The 20274-nt window shown below is 39.2% G+C and overlaps 1 protein-coding gene across 6 annotated transcripts in view; it reads left to right on the plus strand.

Moving 5' to 3' along the window:
- EML4 (EMAP like 4) overlaps positions 1-18307 on the plus strand; it is a 151711-nt gene extending 133404 nt beyond the window's left edge. For all 6 annotated transcript variants that reach the window (XM_085054949.1, XM_085054950.1, XM_085054946.1 and 3 more), the window contains 6 exons: positions 3777-3865; positions 5036-5133; positions 9091-9178; positions 10447-10545; positions 14876-15006; positions 15476-18307. In XM_085054949.1, the coding sequence (XP_084911075.1) occupies positions 3777-3865; positions 5036-5133; positions 9091-9178; positions 10447-10545; positions 14876-15006; positions 15476-15940 (970 nt within the window). In that variant the 3' untranslated portion in view covers positions 15941-18307. The remainder of the gene's footprint in view (positions 1-3776; positions 3866-5035; positions 5134-9090; positions 9179-10446; positions 10546-14875; positions 15007-15475) is intronic.
- The last annotated feature ends 1967 nt before the right edge of the window (positions 18308-20274 follow it).

A 20274-nucleotide genomic window follows, 5' to 3' on the forward strand; every position in this document is an offset into this window, starting at 1 on the left:
GTGTTAGAAGAAGACAGAAGAGTTGTTTGATTGTTGTTGGGCTGGTTTGATTTTTTAACAACTCTTTAAACAAAAGCCCAGATGGTGATTTTTTTTTTTTTTTAACTGTATTTTTTTCCAGGCATTTCCATGAGCAATCCCTATTGTCTTTACAAGTATCATATCTTTTAATGTTCTGTGCACATTACATTTCTCTGTAAGACAATTACAGTACAGATCTTTGTCTTTCCCAAATCAAACATTCTTGCAACCTTTCAAACTGAGGTGGACAGGCAAGTGTACAGACTAGCATTTTAGTTTTTGTGTAAGACAGAGTTCAGCATAGCACACTGCTGCAGTGAAGTGATACTGAACTGTTCCTCTTCCTCCTGAAGTCATTGTGCCTTGGAAAGCTGTCAAAGACTTCTTACAGTGGGCGAGAAAAGTTATTTTATTTCATACTCAAACTCTGGCTTGGTATCATCTCCCAAGAAGGGAGTACCAATCTACCAATTAAAAGAAAAAACAGGATGTTCATACCACTCAAAAGGTGAGAGGAGCACATAATAAAACTACTAGCATTTTTGATCCATTTTTCAGTTACACCTCATGTTGATAACTTGATGATAAAATAATGCCTAGTGCATATAAGAAAATTGGGATTTTCTCTGTGTGTTTAATTCACCAACTAGAAGGTTTTTTTATACCTAACCTCATGCCTAAAAACCATTTGAAGTTGGTTTTTAGAAACTGCTGAGCATATGCAACACCCTTCAAATTTCCTGGAAAAATGAAATGCTAAATATTTTTTAGGGAGTTTTCTTCACCAAGATGAAGATGCAGTCTGCACTAAATTCATTAGATATAATACCAGGCTACAAAACCAAGTTTGCCTTCTGGTAAAATCCTTGCCGAGTTCTTGTATATTTGATTACCACATTGAACTTTTCCATCTTGCAATTATAAACATTAAATTGAACAAATATTTCTATCTTCATTAAACAGAGCAGAAGGTACAGGCCTAAGAGTACTTGAAACAGGGAAAAGGGAAAAAGCTGTGTTTCCTCCAACTTTTTAGATGTTTATGAACATTTATCAAAGCACAGTCAAGGTACATTGCATGGCCAAAGCCTTCAGTCTGTTGCTTTCTTTTAGTTGACTTTTTTTCCCTCTCCTGGAGCATGTAGTGTTACATTTTACGTTTGGCACATTCAGTTTAAATTCTTATTTTTAATTTACTTGAGGAAAAGTTAATACTGTATTCAAGAAATTTATGACGATGGCTTTGGGGTCTTTTTGGGTTTATTTTTTTTACCCTGCTCCTCTTGGTACCAAACAGTTGTATTTCCACCATTATATATTTTAGTGTGTTCTGAAATTGTATGATTCAATGAGAGGTTTGAGATATACAAATGAAATGGAATTGAAATGAGACCTGGTGTGTAAGTGGATGAGAAATAAATGGAGTTGAGTCAAGATAAACAAAACAGTTTTAAAATTACTGCCTACCCAGCAGCATCATGCAGTGCTTTCTGTGCCAGAAAATCTGGTCCAAGGGAGTTATTTCCCAAGGATTGAGGGCTGCATGGTATATCTCGATTAACAGACGACAAAAAAAAATTCAAACCCATAGTGAGTCTTTTAATAATTTGAGTCATAGCCCAAAAATCTTAAAGCCAATATTAAATGAGTCTAATCTGTTTAGAGCTCAGTGAACCCAAACCTTCATGCGTCTGTTACCATTCTAGTGCTGCTCAGTTTTCAGTAGAGAGGTCAGTAAGACATGGGCAAGGAATAAGGCACTAAGAAATTTGGGTTTTGTAGTTAAAAGTTAAAAGCTGGTTTTTGTGATATCAAGAGAAAACTGAATTTTCTACCTTTTTTCCCCACTCTTGTCTGTTGTTTCGCAGTGGTATGTTTTTTATCAGGCTACACATCTCGAGATGCTTTTGGTGGCTTTTTCACATTTCACTTCCCATAATGAGTATTTTGGTGTCATTTCCCTTTTAGGGCTGTCTGCATGGGGTCTACTGCAGGTTTTGTTACCTCTTCTTTAAATACCTGCTGTGTGCCTGATCATCAGTTGTTTGGGAGTAAGCCTGGTTTGGAGAGAACTAATTATTTTTGTGGATCCTGCTGCTTGCTGAAAAAGCACAGCTGGAAAACTAAAAAAAGGTTTTTTCAAGGCAGATCCTTTTGCCATACTTCCAGTGTAATTGAAGGGAACTAGACCTTTCTGTGACTAATCATGTAGAATAACTTGAGTACTAAACCTATGATTATTCAAGGGCACTGTGGAAAAAAAGACTAAAAAGATTCTAACAAAAGTACTAACATTGGTAAGAAAACTGAAGGCTGAAGGACAAGGTTAGTGTAAGCCAGAGCCACAAGGAAGTAAATCAGGCAATAGAGCTACACATTGCCCGTTTTCCACTGGTTCTGTCTGTCTTGCACACAGATTATTCAGCAGTCCATGGCATGTGAGGTTGGGGTTTTTTACGTGTATTTTGTTTAATTTCTTTCATGTGGTTCTCTAACCACAAGCTGGTTTGAAGCCACTGGGATGAGGCTGCTTTCCAGATGCCTAGCTGTCAGACACTGGGTGAGCATGAGCTGGAATCTCATCCCCACCCATAGAAAGCAATGTGGGATGTTGTTCCTGGGGTTCATTGTACAGCTTTGTTATGGAATAAATGGCCCTAGATTTAGCAATGTTCCACTGAGTTCACTAGGAGACAGAGGGTGGAATTCCCTCTCTCGTTTCCACAGTGTGTGAACTTGCCATTTGCCATTAGGGCTAGAAACCTGGCTGTGGCAAATATACATGGCTGTGAGACCAGAAATTTGGAGCAAAGAAATTAAATTGAGTGCAGCTTCAGTGTGTTCAGCCATATTGAAACCTTCTGTTTTCGTGATCTTTGTGTATGAATACATATTATTATTAATTTGTCATTGTCTCTGTGTTGCTAATGTTCACTTTATTTAGGAGTTAGTTGGGCATCAGACCCATTGCAAAATGCTCAGGTTCTGCTGACCTTGCACATGCTGTCAGTGGCCATTTTGGTCTATGTGCCAGTGAGTTTTTATAAGCATCTCCGGGCATTTCACATGTGCCTCGTAAATAATATACTGCAGGTTAAAAGTTACTGTTAAATAATAAAAAATGACATTAATTCCCTTGGTTGTAAGTCATCCAAGCAGGAAATATAAAATAAAATGCTAGTTCATGAACGATCCAATTCTAGTGAATGGTTGGTTATTCCTTCTTACTTTAATAAATTTATTGATAGAAATGCAAAGGATTGAGAGAAAAATATCAAACTAGCATATTATTGTGTTTACAATGAGTATGGAAATGTTTTCCACTTTCACCTACTACTTCTATTTTTTTTAACTTTGATTTAGAAAAATGGAAGGATCAGTTTTTATATCAAAACTTATCTTCAAAATAGGGAAGAAGTAGATTGAAATTCAGCTGTAGCCTTAAGGCTTAATGTTGATAAGATGCAGTCATATTATCTGTTTGGTGGCATGTTTATTGTCCAGTAGACATTTTGGTGATCATTACAGTGTTCAGGGAAGGAGAAAAATTGAATGGTATTTAGATCTTTTATATATTGTTCACTGAAACTCATATTGCTTTGTGAACCAGAAAAGTGTTCCATTAGAAACAGATGTTCTCTATGCTGCCCTTGAGGGGCTAGCATAAAAATATGAAGGCAGGCAGTGATTGTGGCTCATTTGCTTGTTTTTTTGTTTAGTGGAAGTGATACTTACTGGAATTCTTCTCACTCTAGGTGGTTTGTTTTGGATGCAGAAACGAGGGATCTGGTTTCAATACACACTGATGGCAACGAACAGCTTTCAGTGATGCGCTACTCAGTAGGTAGGCAGACTTGTACAGTCACAATATTTCTGACAAACCAGGTGGGTATTCTGTTAAATGGTGTTAAACTACTCCTCAGGCATTAGAAAACGCACAGCTTTCAAAAGGTTGTTTCAGATGTTTAATATGTAACTAAGGATTTGCTTGCAGATTTGTTTGTGTGCTAAATCCTGGAGTTTTGTAACTGCAAACATCACCGTCACCTTTCTCAGCCTTTTCTTCATGTTAAACTCTGCTGTTTATAAGTGTTAGCTTTGCACACAAAAAAAAAAGGTTCTCAACTAAATAGTTGACAAGTTAACAGAAAAGTCTGTAAAAAGCTTAATATTTCAGTGATATTTTAATATCCTTTTTTGATAGTTTTCAAGTTTATTAATGCAAACACATACAACTAAGCTTGTGTTGGTCTGGAAGTCAGAGCTGTTTGTTGAGTGTTTGCTCTGGGATTACATGGAGTCCAAACCAGTGTCGAGTCTCCTCTTCAGACGTGACGTGACAAATCGTCAGAGGCTGACTCCTCTCTGTTAAAACAGGATGGAAGAACATCCTTGTAAATCATTTTCTTGTTTGCTTTTGGCTCACATGCCACATCAGTGAGCAAAATGTTCCTCTGCTGCTGCCACATGTGCCAAGCATAGCAATTTATTTTAAATCACTGATGTTCATTGACACTAGAGGTGTTTGTGATTCATGGTAGCTCTTTGTCGCCATAGTTGTTTTAAAAGGAGACAACGTAGAATAGAAAAATGCTTATGATGTTTGAATGTTCCATATCTGTAGAAATTTAGTGCTGATTTATATGCAGTCCACACCTCCAAAGTTAAATTATCTGTACAGCAAATATTCTTCTGCATTTTTAGGATGCATAAAACTCAAGTCTGCCTGCTGCCAACAACTTTCAGAAATCCGGTGCAGTCTGAGGGGTTATATCCTGTCCACTGAACACTTATTCTAAAAAAAAGCAGAAGTGAAAGAACATGTCCAAAAAACATACCCACAAAGTAAACAGATGCGGCTGAAAAGCAGCATAATGTAAACAGTTATGAATCCTCCAGAACAATTCATAAGCAGTAGTTTAACTGAAACTATTGTCTTAGCGTTAAATCTGAAATAATTAAAATGCACAAAACAAACATTCTATTTATTTGTATCAAATATTCTATGTTGTAGATGGCACCTTACTTGCAGTTGGATCCCATGACAACTTTATTTACCTCTACGTAGTAACAGAAAATGGAAGAAAGTATAGCAGATATGGAAAATGCACTGTAAGTTTTGGAGCATATATAACCATCAGTTCTTGCATTTTGATGTTATACATACACTAAGATGTTAAGCAGTGAAACCCTCTCCAGAATGATGCTTTTCCCTTTTGGTTCTATCTTTTTCAGCATTTGATTGATTTTAAACTTCAGTCTCTGATGAGTACTGCATCATATAGGACTAATTTATCAGACTATTGCCTGTTCTCTCTAAAATGGGAAATTAGCAGCAAGATGGAGAAATGCCTTGAACCTATATGCTGAAACTTGTTCAAGGAAAATACTACATTTGTTTGGGGGTATTTTCCTCCCATTGATAAAGTACTCCTTTGACAAACATAACATAAGAGTTGTGTAACTACATTACACCATGTACTTTTGGAGGTTGCAAATACGTATTGTTTTCAGTTGTAGTTGTTACTACAAAATTTAAAACGGAGGTATGTGGCCCAGGGTAAATAGAGCTACATGTAGAACAAGTAGTGAAGTTTGTTATTGTTAACACTTAGGTGAGGTTGTCCCAGTGCTAAACAGACGTACTATTTTTTCATGTTAGCTAACATTCTGTCCTGAAGTTCTTTTTAGGTTAGTGGAAATATTTACATAAAGAACAAATGAAACTTAAGGGGATTTGCAAATTATATCACAAAAATAGGTTCACCTTTGAAATGTGACACATTTCTGTGCTGCTAGACATTTCTGTGTGCAGCTGTTGTAGGGGGCACAGGGCTGCCAGGTCAGGCAGCAGCACTGGGTTTGCCCCATCCCTGCCTGAGCTCATGCAGTGAGGAAAGGGCAGAGCCCACAGGGAGCTCAGAGCAGGGCCCCAATGGGGCTGGTGGTGAAGGCAGTGGATATTTGCACCTCAATACAGCATTTCACCACATCACTTACTTTTTTAACCATAGAATATAAAATCACTTGGAGATGGCTAATCCTAACATACATAATATTTAGCTTGCAATGAATTTCAGAGTCTCTGTGAGCTCTTTGAAGATGTATGAGATCATTTATTTCTGTATATCCTATGTATTGGGAGAGAGCATATAGTAATTTAAACCAACATCTGGATGTCGCTCTATCCCACTGCCTTGGCAGGAAAGGGGTTTGTAAAAATTGGTGTGGGAGAATTGAGCATTGTTATACGCAGGCAGAAATGTCAAAGCTTCAAAGCAGATTTCTGTAATCCTTTTCCTTTCAGCGTGAGTGACTGCATGTGGAATACAAAATCAGCAGCATGGTTTGTGTCGGGGCTGAGCTGCCTGCCCCTCCCAGGCGGTGCAGAACGCAGCGATGTGGAGCTGCCCGGAGCTCACTGCGAGGCTGCCGATCCGATTTCACTTGCTCTGCGCCTCCCCCGTGCTGCCTGCCAGCACCCTGGAGGGTCCATACCAGTTTGATGCTAAGCAGGGAGACACCCAGACATGCTCGGGACCAGGAGCACTCTCCTGGCACTGCATCCTTCTGGCATTCTGTCATTCAGTAGCCTCACGGGTGACCTCCAAGTAGTATGACTCAGTCCTGCTGGTAGTCAACTTCTGGTTGTTTCTTCCAGCTTGAATACATTATTTGAATTCTTTTAGAAGGATTTTATCTACTGAACCAGCATTAGCTGGTGCATGAGGGCTGTATGCCTGCTGTGAATTTATATCCCCTCTCAGTCACAACCAGGCATTCTTCTTCTGCTAGAGTGGCAAGTCTGTGACCTGTGGGCTGTTTCCACAGCAAGGGATAGTGTTGGCTGTGATCAGAGCTTCAGATGAGCCAAAACAACCATTTTGACTAGTGCAGCTGTTTTTTAAGGGCTCCAGCTATGCAGTCAGCAGTGTGAAGGTATGGGCTGGGTGTGAACTTCCAGCATGTCAGTAGTTCCTGGCTAGCTGGTGCTGCATCTGTTTGCCTAACATCAGAGATATCTTAGCAAAAGAGGGGCAAGTGCTGTGCAGTTACTGGGAGGGCTGTGGGCTGGAAGCTCCATGGGCAGCCATGCTGAAGTGTTTGGTACACTGGACTTAACCTGAAATTATTAGTGTGCCTGTCCTAGGGCCTGTGGGCATTTTGAACCTTGCACCACTGAAGTCTGAAACAGATAAACACTGCCAGTGGAAGAAAGAGTTTCCATTTAGTCGGATAGTCTTCTTAGCCCGTGATAATATGAATAATTGCATTCATTGTATATAAAGGTACAGAAAAGCAGAGAGTAAAATGTTGCCTTATCAGTGGGCAACTACCAAAGAAAGATTTTAATAGAAAATGGGATCCTCCTATTGCAAATATGATAACAATGTTGTGTTCCAGTTCATCATTTGGTGATCGCTTGCCTGAAGGGATTTTGTAGCCTGGAGCCCCCTGGCCAATTGCTTTGTTCCCTCCCCCCACCACCCCCAGGAATTTTAACAGCTGCCAAATGTCTGGCAGGATTTAGTAAATGACTGACCAATTCTTTTCCATGTTGGAGTTCGATTGCAAATTGGAAGACTTGGAAAATAAGGGGGGGAGAAAAAATCCTAGCCAATTGTTCACTTTTTTTTTTAAATACCAGGTTTGCGTGTCAGTATCATATGTCTCACCCATGACTGCAAAGCAGTTATGTCAATACACAGTTCCTCTGCTTGAGGCAGAGACTACTTCTTAAGTAAACAAATCATAAAGGCCAGCCTTTCCCATAAATGTTTTTCTAGTCTCTTACAGAAGACCTGGGAATAGGGAGACAGGACATGGATATATTTCTACTGTAATTCTGGAAGCAATCAGGATCTCTTAGAGTTTTCTGTGGAAGAAGTTGGTGTGGTGGGTGGCACAGCAGCCAGTGCAGAGCTTCTGCATGGCCCTGGCATGGCTGCTGCAAGGTGGGCCAAGACATCTGTGGGGGGCTGAGGGACACCTTGTTCATAATGCCCACTGAGGGAGGGTCATGAATGGACATCTGACATGAATGGTCAGTCAAGAATGTAGCATTTTGTTGCCTGGCAGAATGAATATGAAGGGGAGAAAATAGATGGTCTTACAAGGGGAAAAGGAGCTGTGAGAAGAAATGGAAGGGTAGAAGAGGAAGAGTGACATGGATGTCATTTTTATTAATTTGCTACCCATGATTCCTACCTTATATAAATTTGTGGCTTCTCTGGAGTCTTTCATAGCTTTATTATTACTATTATTATTATTCCTTCCCTCAAAAAAAGTTTGTGCAGAGAATAAATACTCTGTCCGGCTGCATTTATTTTCTTCCTCAAAATCAAAGCCAGGCGTTTAACCCTCAGTGTGCTCTTGGTGGTGATAACTAAACAACTAGACCAAAGGGTTTTGATTCTTAATATAGATGACCCAGTGCTTATAGGGCAGATACCTTTCAAAGCTGGCACTGACACGGTGCAGGCAAGAAGCACAGCAGAAACAAGCTTAGAAGTGTATTCTTGTAACACCAGTCCATGATATTGTGCTTCTACATGGTGGTTGTTAACCAAGGTATGCCGAGTTTTTAGGATAAGCAAGGGCTATTTGCATGAGCGTGCATTTAATGGAAGTTACTTTAAATGGACAGAGAAATAAAAAGAGCTGTATCTGTCATTTTTGTTAGGCTCTAAAACTGATCCTGTGCAAGTTACTTTCTTTTCTCAATTAGTAGCAATGTGCATGTTCCTGATTCCAGTATAAATTAGAGTTCATCCATATTTTAGCATCATGCCTTCTAGGAGTAAATCATTCTGGAGAGCAAGAGGGCCAGGATTTACAGGAGAGGGTGGGAGAGGCACAATGCCCAGCCTGCATTTGTTTAGCTGTTAGCCAGCGTGGTGCTGTGAGTAAGGAGCCTTTAAAGGAGCACAAGTGAATTGCAGCAGACCTGGGGAGGATGGGAAGGTGGTTTTCTTTTGCTCTTAGCTGTCCCATCTGTGGGTGCAACTTCTGCTTCACTCCAAGTTAAAATTAAGTGTTTCACACTGGTGTTACTTCGTTCTTCTTCAGGGACATTCCAGCTATATTACACACCTTGACTGGTCCCCGGACAACAAGTATATAATGTCAAACTCAGGAGACTATGAAATACTATACTGTAAGTATGAAATTAAATACACTGGAAACAGAAATATGTATTAGCTGTCAGAATATTTAGAAAAGTGTGTTTGATCAGGACTGTACAAAATGCTTACTGACAAAGGGACCGATTTGAACTTGTGTAACCTGATATCTTGATGTTATTCAGAGCTGTGCATTACCTAATGGCAATGCCAAATATAGCTTACTTCTTCACAAGGTCATAAATCAGTTTAACAGCATAGAATTTACAGAACAAGTGGCTCTACATTTTGATGTTGGCCAAAAGTTCTGTAGATTGAAAATAATATATACAGTTGTCTAATTAGTGTCAACAATACCAGTTATTTTGGGGGAACCAAATCAGTGGGCCTGTGCCACAGTTCTCTTCTGGGGTTTCTTGTTTGAAACTTTATCTTGGCTGGTGGTGGTGAAAACTAAGAAAAGCAGTAATGCTACTTTAATGAGTTACTGGTAATAATGTTTTTGTGCTTGTCTTTTTTTAATATGTGAAAATGTGAATGTAATAAAAAGTGGTTATGCCTGAGGATCAACATAATTAGTGTATCTCAGTCTGTTTTTAAATTGGTTTTTATATTCTTCTCTTCCTATGGCTTTAACTAGACCTAAGAGGATAGTAGTTTTTCCCTGTACAGGCAAGAATAGCTAGCAGTTTATAAATGTCTGTCACCTTAGCAAGTTTTTTCTGCCTGTCACAACTTAGGTTTCAAGTCTAGATAGTGCAGTCTATCAAAAGGAAGTGTTGGTGCTTATAATTTCATGTATAGGGAAGAAAAGAACTGTGACCCATTGTTACTGACTTGGCGTATCGCAAGACAATCTTTCCTTTTCTATTCTAGTTAAAAGTTAAAGAACAGTCTAAGGCTTCTCTGGCAGTAGTTGCTCACAGTTTTAAAAGCACAGCTTCCTCAATGATTTATTGAATTTTAGCACATCAGTGGAGCTGGTAGAAAGAAGAAATTACTGTATTACAGACTCTTTTAAAGCATTTTGTAGAGTTAGTCGTCGGGTACTCAAGCTGCAGGGAAGTGTTCTTGAGGTTATGCTATCAGAAGAGGGAAATGAGAAACAAATATGACTCATAAAAACCAAGTAAAGCTTCAAGTATCTGGAATTTGATAAGGTGCTGGTCTGTCTTTGCCTCTACAGTGTAATTCCAGCTTGGATTTAAGGTTCATTTTTTTACTGTGTTAGCATCTCTTTAAAGAGCATGTATGTAAATGTAATTTTGCATTGCATAACTCGTCATTCACTCTTTTATTACAGGGGACATTCCAAGTGGCTGTAAGCTCATCAGGAATCGTTCTGACTGTAAGGATATAGATTGGACAACGTACACTTGTGTGCTAGGCTTCCAGGTGTTTGGTAAGCACTGTTTAACTTGCTTTTAAGCTACTAGCACTGTGCTTTTTGTGTTTTTGTTTGCTTCAATTTGTCACTAGAAGTACACTGTTAATAATTATTAAGGATGGTGTTGAGATCACAGACCAAAGTGACTGACCACAATATTTGTCTGTGATAAAGAGCACCAAGTATTCTATCGACAACGTACAATTGATTTCTATTGTTCTTGAAGTTTGGGGGTTGACTTTCCCACTGTCATTTTAGGCTACCAATTTTGGAGGCTCTGAAGCAAAAAGCTTATATTTTACAGTGCTCATGTGGCACATGTGCATTCTCCTTTGCTTACCTTGTTTTGAGACAGCTAATAAAGAATGTATGAGTGTAGGTTATAGTTCATAAATTAAAATCATGACAGCACTTCGATACCTGTAGTCAAAGGTGAGTGATATACTCTGTAAAGAATAAAAATGCTTTAAACATTAAACAAATTTTTGCCTAGTAGTTTATTTTTAAAATGTACAAAAACAATTTACATAGCTGACAGATCTGCCTTTAATAGTACTCTTTTAGACTCTGGCAAAGCCGTTCAAATTGCTGTTCCTGAAGGCTGCTCTGTTGCCCATAAATGAGGAGCCCCTCCGTGAGGGGTTTAAAAGTAAGGATCAGCCTCTCAGTGAAGTTGTGTGAGCAGGGTGCTGAACATTCCTCTTGCACCACTGAGCTCAGGCACCTACCTTTGGTCTTCATTTTGGTAGAAATGCTAAAAGCAAGTAAATCAGCAAATTCTTTAGAGGTGAGGATTAGGTCTACAAATCTTCTCTTCACAGCTACTAGGAGTTCAACTTTGAATACCAGTTTACGTGCAGGGTAGGAGAAAATCAATGAAGTGTGAGTCCTTTCTGTAGCTTCTGACATCTCTCATGCGTATTTTAAGGGCTGTCATGTGCTTAACTAGCAAGTAAACTCAAAGTGAGGGCTAACACTGACACACTTGTGTGGCATATTGGTTGGGTGGAAGGCATTTGGTGCTTAATAACCAGGTATGATTTCCTTTACAGATACTAAAGATCTGAAACAGAACAGGAAAAATAAAGAGATCAGAGAAGGAAGCTGACTAGTTGGTAGACTGCATGAATGTATCTGAGTTCTCTGGAGCTTGAGGCAGGTAGCACAAATAACCAGGAGCATTCTCTTTCTGGAGCTGAGTGCTGTTGCTTATGGCTAGCTTGATGAAAATACTGACTTCCATTAACCTGACAACTGTGAACCAGATTGTGTATTTGTAGGTGTTTTTATTCAGTCTGTCTGGGAGAAGCAGAAGGTGGCTGGGGGTATCCTTCTGATGCTCTGTTCACCTAAGCCTATGCTTACAAGGAATTGGACCATAGCAGTCATTTCCTCACTGGCTTTGCTGCTGTGACAGAAGTAATAGTGCAGCACAAAAGCTCTTTTTGAAATAGAGTGTCAGAAGATTCAGGAGATGCTACAGTAACTGAAAAGCAAAACTCTGATGCTAATATGTCTTTCTCCAGGAGCAAGGAAAACTGTGTAAGGACTGCATATTCCCTCTGGAGTAGGCTTGGAGCTGAAACATTTTACATTTTTTTGCAGAGTACTAAAATCTTCCAGAAACATGGAGATAGCAGACTCTGTTGCTGCTGAACTTTTACCACTACATTGGGTGGTAGAGCAGACAGAATAAGGGGAGCAGCTCTCTGAATCCCAGGGCTTTCCCAGAAGTGTCCTTTACTCCTGACCTAAGGAGGTGAGATGTGGGAGTGCAGAAAGAGCTTGTTACCTAGACCACTGGCTTTGTCTTTTTAACAGCTGTTAGATAGAAGCTGCTACTAGTGACTGGGGCCAGGCTGGACATGAGCAGCTCCCATAACCACTGTTCTGAGAAACCATTTTACTTTTTGCTTTCAAAATTGGAAAAGTCTCCTCATCCTGCCTGCATTCTCTTTTGGATTAATACAAACTTTAACCACTCTGAATTAAGTTTAATTAGTCTCAACTGCTCTCAAAATCTTCAGTGTGCCAGAGGACCTGGGAATGAAGGAGATAAAGCAGATAATTCTGGGGCAGAACAGAATATATTTAAACTTGTAGCCAAGATTCATCAAGCCCTAATTTTGTAGTGTCTGCTAGTCTGACACTCTTTGCAGAAACTTAAAATTATGGTTTGGCCTCAGACAAAGGCAAGTATTTTCCCATTAAATCAGACAGTGCAGCTAAGCCAACCTATCAGATATTTCCTAGTCTGGCTTTGACCTGAGAGTCAGCTGGCTCAGGGATCCAAGCAAGCCAGGGGCTGCTCACTGCTGTTCAGGAGAGAGGGTTAAGTCTGTGGGATTTGGGCTTTTGGGTGTATGTGTCTTACAATTCATCTCTGTGAGTAGTGTGCCATAAGATCAGGCATTACACTATTGTCAGCAGAGAGAAAAGAATGGAAATGTGTGGTTTGGATGAGAATATTATCACTCCTTTTGGCAGTTGCTGTTTCTATTGGCTCAGCAGTATCATCACTCTACACCCCAAGCACTCGAAGTCGCTCTCTGGTTTGCTGCACATTTCCCACACTTTTGTCTGAACAGATTCTTTTGAGAGGCTTACTGCTGTCTAGCAGAATTTGTTAAAATTGAAGTGCTGCTGTAGTGCCTCATGACAATGTCCTATTATTTTAGGGGTTTTTCTTATTTTTACAGTTATTAAGAATTTTTGCAGTTACATTAAGAACTCTCAAGACTCAGTCATGTTAATGTCTTGGATTTTTTCATGTTTGCCTGATGCATTGAAAGCAAATCCTGCTGTCTTATGACAAAGGGTTGCCTTACCTTTGGAGCTGCTAAAGGACTTTGTGAACATAAAAGATGTTTAATAAAAGCTTCAATCTTGAATATTAGTCCTTTTAATCTTAAATTAAAAAGAAGAGGAAATTAAAAAGAAGAGGAAATTGCATAGTTCTTTGTCAAAGTCTGCCTGCCTAAGGTGGTAGGTGAAACTTCAGGCATTTATTACTCCCACATGATGACAGTATTTCATATATAGAAAGAATGAGAAAAGATAAAATTCATTCATGTTGAAGTACTTGAAAATTCTTAAATAGTGTACATTTTTTACTTTGATTTCATTGACGAGAGAACACTAAAATGTTTCTGACTACTTTCCTTAGCACTTTATTTCTTTATTTAGTAAATTACCTACAGTGTAGCTTATTGGCACTGTAACAAGTTCAACAAGCTGCCTTTGTTACTCTTCAGAGAAAATAAAGTTCTTACTCCACCCACTAAAGAATGGGAAAAAACAGCTTTAAAGTTAAATGCTATTTGCCATTTTGCTTAAAAACAAGAAGATAAGGCAATTCTGAGTTGGCTTTTTGGGCTGTATAAAACAGTAGACAGCACATGGTTTTTATTTTACTGAAGTCAATGGCTGTAAGGGAGGAAGAAGATATTTTCATATCTGATCATCAACATTCCTCTCAGTCCGTCAGACACACAGTTTTTTGGGGTGGAGGTGAAATTTGAGGGGGTAAAATTCCTCCTAACTCCTAGACCTTATCAGAAACCCAAGTCTGAGCTTAAAAGCATGGTACATTTGGCTTAAATTAGTATCTTACAATCACTTTCTTACCTTTTGTTCAGCTTTCCTTTTAGATGTGAGTTATCTGGTTTGTTATGGGAATATCTAAGGTCTTTATTTTTTGTTTAAAAAATTTGTTTAGAGTCTCTCCTGTCCCCAGTTTGTTTTTCATCTAGGAAATGTTATTTTGTCTAGACGTATGTGTCATTCTTTTGACTTAAAACCCTATTGAATTGTACTTAAGCACTTGACAGCACTTATATCTATGAAACTCACACAGGCTGGGTTTTTGTGCAGAGTATCATCAATCAGTTGTCTTCTTTGAGCTAATACAAGGCAAAGCAATTAAACCAGAAGAACCATAATGTACAGTACCTGGGTTTGTCCAATGCTTCAGCATCACTGTTGCTTTTAAAATGTCTGTGCATGAATGATAGTATTAGGAGCTACCAGTTTTAGCAGCAGACTTAATCTAAAGACAAGGTATAAAGGAGACTGAGGTTTTGAACAGGAAACGTATGTTAAACCCAAGATGTTATCCTGGCTGAAACTGAGGATTTGGGAGAGCAGAGTTGGGGGAGCAGCATTAGACTAGAAAAATGTGAATTACATTTAATGCAATGCACCTTCCATTTTCCAGTTGAGTTTCTGTCTTACCTTTTCCTCATCTTGCATTTTCTCACAGCTTTATAGATTTTATTTTTGTTCGTGAATTGTCTGTTAGTTTCCAAAACTACCATCACTAAATATCTGCTGTACTTTTTCCTAGGAGTTTGGCCCGAAGGATCAGATGGGACAGACATAAATGCCCTTGTCAGATCCCATAACCGAAAAGTGATAGCAGTTGCTGATGATTTTTGTAAAGTCCATCTCTTTCAGTATCCCTGTTCCAAGCCAAAGGTAAGTCTAGAACAGTCTAGTCCATGTGCTTGTTTACATTGCTGAAGCTTTCCTTGCTTCCAGCATAGTTGTTTTGGAACCTGGCAGGCAAACATTTATTTTATAACCAAGAACTCCCATTAATTTAACATATAAAATACAAAGTTTAAAATAATATAAATATAAAACAATATACCTGAAATACTGTCAATAGTTGTCCTTAAATTGTGGAGATGAGGCTTGATGTTTTGTGTTTGCTGGCCTTAGTGTTAGGTCCATTACTTTTTCTGTAAAGATCCAAATCTGTTCCAAGTTGCAAAGAAGAGAGGATGTATTGCAGTGGAAAATCTAATATAAATATAAGTCTTTACTCTTTTTTGAGCGAAGATCTCTCTGGAAGGGCCAAGCAAAAATAGTAGTAGTTTTAATATTCTGTTTTGAGTGCTCTTCTGGTCAACATGTGATGTATGTTTCTGCTTGTTTTCAATAGGCCCCAAGTCACAAATACAGCGCTCACAGTAGTCATGTGACAAATGTCAGCTTCACTCATAGCGACGGTCACTTGATTTCAACTGGAGGCAAAGATATGAGTATTATTCAGTGGAAACTTGTGGAGAAGGTAACTCTGCCACCAAATGACATTGTGCTGGATATTGGTGCCACCAAAGTGCCCATCCCTGCTGGTGAGAACGCTGTGCAGCCTCCTGCACATCTCCCGCAGCCTTTTAACGAAGTGAACCCAAACGAGAGCGTAACTGGCAGCTCTCCAGCTTCCTTGGAGAGCAACCTGGAGCAGTCTGCAGAGGCCAGCGAGGAGCAAAGCGAGGAGCAAAGCGAGGGAAGCAGCGTGGATCCTGCCGAGCCGAGCTATGAGGAGCCCTCCAACGAGCTGAGCGAGGAGCACAGCGAGTCCACGGTCACGGAGGAGCAGCAGGATAACTCACCGGTGTCTTAACGCTCCCAGCTCAGGAGGTTGATATTTTCCCTTGGTGTGCGTGCTTTCATTACGAGGGTGAGGGTTCAAATAGGGAAGAGTAGCTGAGATTCATGACCACTCCAGATTTTGAGTTTCAGTGAGATTTTTAGTCTGAGCTTCAGTTCAACGTGTGAATCCATCCCAAGGGCCTGGCTTGATGGTCTGTAGCAAGATCTGGTCGCAGTTAGTAGTGGACATTACCATAGATCCATTTCAGTTCTGAAATTGCTGTCAGGAAGTGGCATGAAATACATGCTGGAAAAAAGGTTAGCTCTGAGAATTAGCTGAAGTAGACCACCTTAACTATGTGAAAGTGCTTTCTAAAAGAACTGAGCTGATGGGAAGTGCTGAGCTGTTCCAGCTGGGGAGCACTGTGCTGCTTTTTCCAGGTGCAAAGACAAACAGAATGAGAAAACCAACCAAAAAGCTCGTCATAGGGCTGTTTTCCTTTGTTTTTTCTTAATGAGAAAAATAGAGGAAAAAATAATGTAACAATGCCACTTGTATGGCAATGCCTTCTTGATCTAACACATATGCAATTTTCTAACACTACTAATTCCTCATGGAGTCTGGATGTGTTCAAAGTTGGTCTGCCCTGGGTGCTGCTAGTTCTAAGGCAAATCCTGGCGAGGAATGGTGTCGGCTGTTCCATTTTCACCGACTCTGTAGTAGCAGACTAACCAAATACTGGCGTGTTTCACTTTTCATTATCTGAAAGTTGACTTAAACCATAGGACATAATTGTCTCTTCAAGGAATTGCTTGCCTAGAGAGTTGGAAACTTGAGAGAATCTTTACAGTGACTTTGATGTGAACAGCAGAGGAAGCATGACAAGAACACAGAAGTCAGATGGGCTCCAGTTAAACTTTAAGCCTTCAAGCAGAACTTGCTCCATCCCTAGTATGAAAAATATAAATACATTTAACTTAAATTATTAAATTGGTGCTTAGAATTAGTAAGTTGATAATATTTTCTTCTGAATTTTTAGAGGTAATTCTTAAGTATCATTAAACTGCAATCTCTACTTTCTGTTTTTTCCCCTGGCTTCTTTAGCAGTTGTGATATAACTATACAGTAATTTAGATGATGATAATGATGTGATTTTTTTGTTGTTTTTCCTAGACTTGCTGATCTATTGTTTTTGTGATTTTATTTCCACCCCACCCCTCCCTGGGTTGCTCTAAGCCATGCAGCTCTCATGTGGCTATACCTGGCCAGTTACAGGATATCTTGGCATTTGTTATGCATTTGGAAAGTACTTTTTTTACGAAGTTTGTCAGATAGCTATGTTTTTTTCTTAAGTGCATACATTTCCTACTTTAAAAAAGGTATAGATTTACTGGCAGATATCCATTTCCTATTACTTGTTTATATTTTGATTACATAGAATTTTCTTTTTTATCTTGCTGCATTGTGCTGGTATTTTAGTTCTTAGTTAGAATATCATGTTTAGAAACTTTGGATGAGTTCATAAGTCTTAATTGTGCAAGCGTTTACGTGATTGTGCCATTCCAAAGTGCATCAAAACTGTCATTCCCTTACTAGTATCTTCTCAGGAGAAATGCTACAGATCAGGTATTTAGTCATCATTTGGAAAGATAAAAACAAATGGACTCCCAAAGGACATTTAGAACATTTATATATAAAATATATAAATATATATATACACACATATATATATATAGAAAAAAAATATCCTCTTGTTTACAACAGTTCCAGAGAACCTCAAAGTAGTTCCCTTCAGATGGAGGGAGATATGGATTCCAAGCAACCCATCTGTTTAAACTGTGCTCTGTACATAGAGTTTTACTGGAGAGCTCTAGTATGCCTGACTTGCAAATTTGCCAAATAGCAGCAGTGGAAGATAAAGGTCAGCTCATCGAAGTTCTTGGTTACAAATGAGGAATATGCTGTAGGTTTAGAAAATAATCTTAATTAATGAGAAAGGATAGAAGAGCCAACGAGGCACAGAGAGCTCTGTTGTTTTTATGAACTCCACATAAGCAACACATTTCTCTTTGGAACATCTGTCACCTGGGGTTGCCATGTAAGTGAGAGTTAGAGTTATGATATTCTTGTGTAGTTCAGAAGACTCTACTAATATGCAAAAAGCCTTACAGCTTTCAATTGCTGGCAACTACTGTTTAACAAATAATTAAATCTGTGATAATGGATGGAAATGGGTGGGATTATGTAACTGTAGATGTTTTAGAAAAATAATTGTGAATGAATTATGATTAAGAGTGTTTCATGTGAAGATGTTTGAGCCATTTCTATCTATCATGCATTCCTGTCTTGAGGCAGAAAACTTTGAAGATTAAAAAAAATAAAATAATCAAAATAAAATGTTGCTTTGTCTTTCTTCATATCTGTTCTGGTTCCCTCTGTACATAAAGTGGATGCTGTCATCACAGTTGCAATGTCTGGGTCTGTGATTTTGAAAGAACTTTTTCAGCGTGTGCTTTTTTGATAACCTCCCAGGCTGTCTAAAAATAAGTTAACTCAGCATCATTAATAGTGTTGGCAGACCTAAATATTGCTCTTGTTTGTCTCAAAAGTTCTATGCCATTTCCCTTTTCCATTTGTCATGAAGAGCCTACTGGCATTATCCTTCTGTAGCTAATAGATGGGTGGCAGAGTGTTAGGAATAGGTGTTTGTCCTGCTGCACAGTGCAGTCTGCCTTCCAAGATTCTGCCCAGAACTTTCTTCTGGAAGTCATGAAGGAGGTGTACAAGCTTATTTTGGCTATAATGTATTAAATACCACAATGTTTCCCCATTCCTCATAGTCTCTGTCCAGGTGCAGATGCAGGAGGTCACAATATGCTGAATATATTCCTTGTGAGACATTCTGCTTTTTGGATCATTCACATTTCTTGCATCTGGTTTCTGTCCTTCACAAAAGGGGAGGGTGGGGTGCAGAAGGAGAAAACCTGCAGGATAGACAAATACCTCATGTTTATCCTCACTTAAAGGAAAAGCAAACAAAAAACATCATTGCCACCCTGAGTTTGACTGGAAACTTCGAGTCTTCTTTTCCACCCAATTGTCAGGAGAATGCTGCGGTTCTACCATGAGCAACAAGCAGATGTCCCAAGGTCATGCTGTGCTGTTCCTGGCACACCTGCAGCTGTGCACTGCTGTGCTTTTCTATGCTCTGCTCCCTTTCTCTCCAGCTCAAGGCTTTTGCTACCTCTTCTCCTGGGATTCTCCGTAAGGCAGGTGTGTTCCTGAAGAGTAGGTAAGCTGGTCTTTGAGTGCTTGTTTGTGATGCAGGGCTGCCCAGTGCCCACTCTCTTCACCTGGGACAGCAGCATCTGCTGTGGGTTCAGGAAGCTGCAGTCATAGTCTTTGTTGTGTGGAGATGAAGTTCAGGGTGGAAGCACCACTGAGCTCGTAAAACTATAACAGCATCCCATTTTACACAATGGAAAGCTTAAATTCAAGTCTGTATTAAAATGTTTGTATAGTTACATAGTAAAGTACTGGCAAGTTATGGAGGATGCTTAGGGATTCTTGCAGTCTGTGTCCATGTGGGGTGAATTTTGTGAAATGATCCTGGGTTTTATGGACATGACCACATAGTGTGGGTTTTTTTTTTCCCGTGGAAGTTTCAGGATAGGTGAGGAACAGGCTGGGGATGTGGTTGGGTAGTGATGAACAATGAGTTTCTTAGGTTTGATGTCACTGGAATTCTCATAAATGACTAGTACTAGTTTTTGTGTATGATGCATTTCAAGTTCTAGCCTCTTTCTTCTTTTAATCATCCCTAGAAAGCATAGATCCTGACTTAGTCTATGAAAATAAGGCAAAAATTAAATGTTGATTATTACAGTCTACACTGAACAGTATATTGTATTTTCTACTTCGTGCTTCACTCCATGTGTTATACCCCCTTATATTTCCTTCACTTCACTGCAGTATTTCAGTTGAATCAGGATGAAGAAAATAGAATGTCCTTGTGAAATTTAAGCTTGGCCAAAACATCCAAACAAAAAATTCTCATTTCCACAGCCTCTTGCCAATAAAATGTGGGCTCCTGGCAATGGAAGGGTTAATGTTACATGGGGTGGATTTTACTTGAGTGATATTTGTGCTGCATGTTTGCTTTCCTCCTGAACAAGTCCAAGCCCATTGCCTAATCTTTATTTCTGACAGATGTTTTATGTACTAATACTTTAATCAACTGAGAATGAAAAACTGCTTACAGTAGGATTATACCATTTGGAACCCTGGCCAGTGTACACATTTTAATGTATTTAATGTGCTTGGGGTGGCTTTGTGTGCACATACATGTATGCAGGCATCAAATG

This window comes from Lichenostomus cassidix, chromosome 3 (assembly GCF_008360975.1).
Source record: "Lichenostomus cassidix isolate B80296 chromosome 3, HeHo_3.0, whole genome shotgun sequence".
Classification (NCBI taxonomy): domain Eukaryota; kingdom Metazoa; phylum Chordata; class Aves; order Passeriformes; family Meliphagidae; genus Lichenostomus; species Lichenostomus cassidix.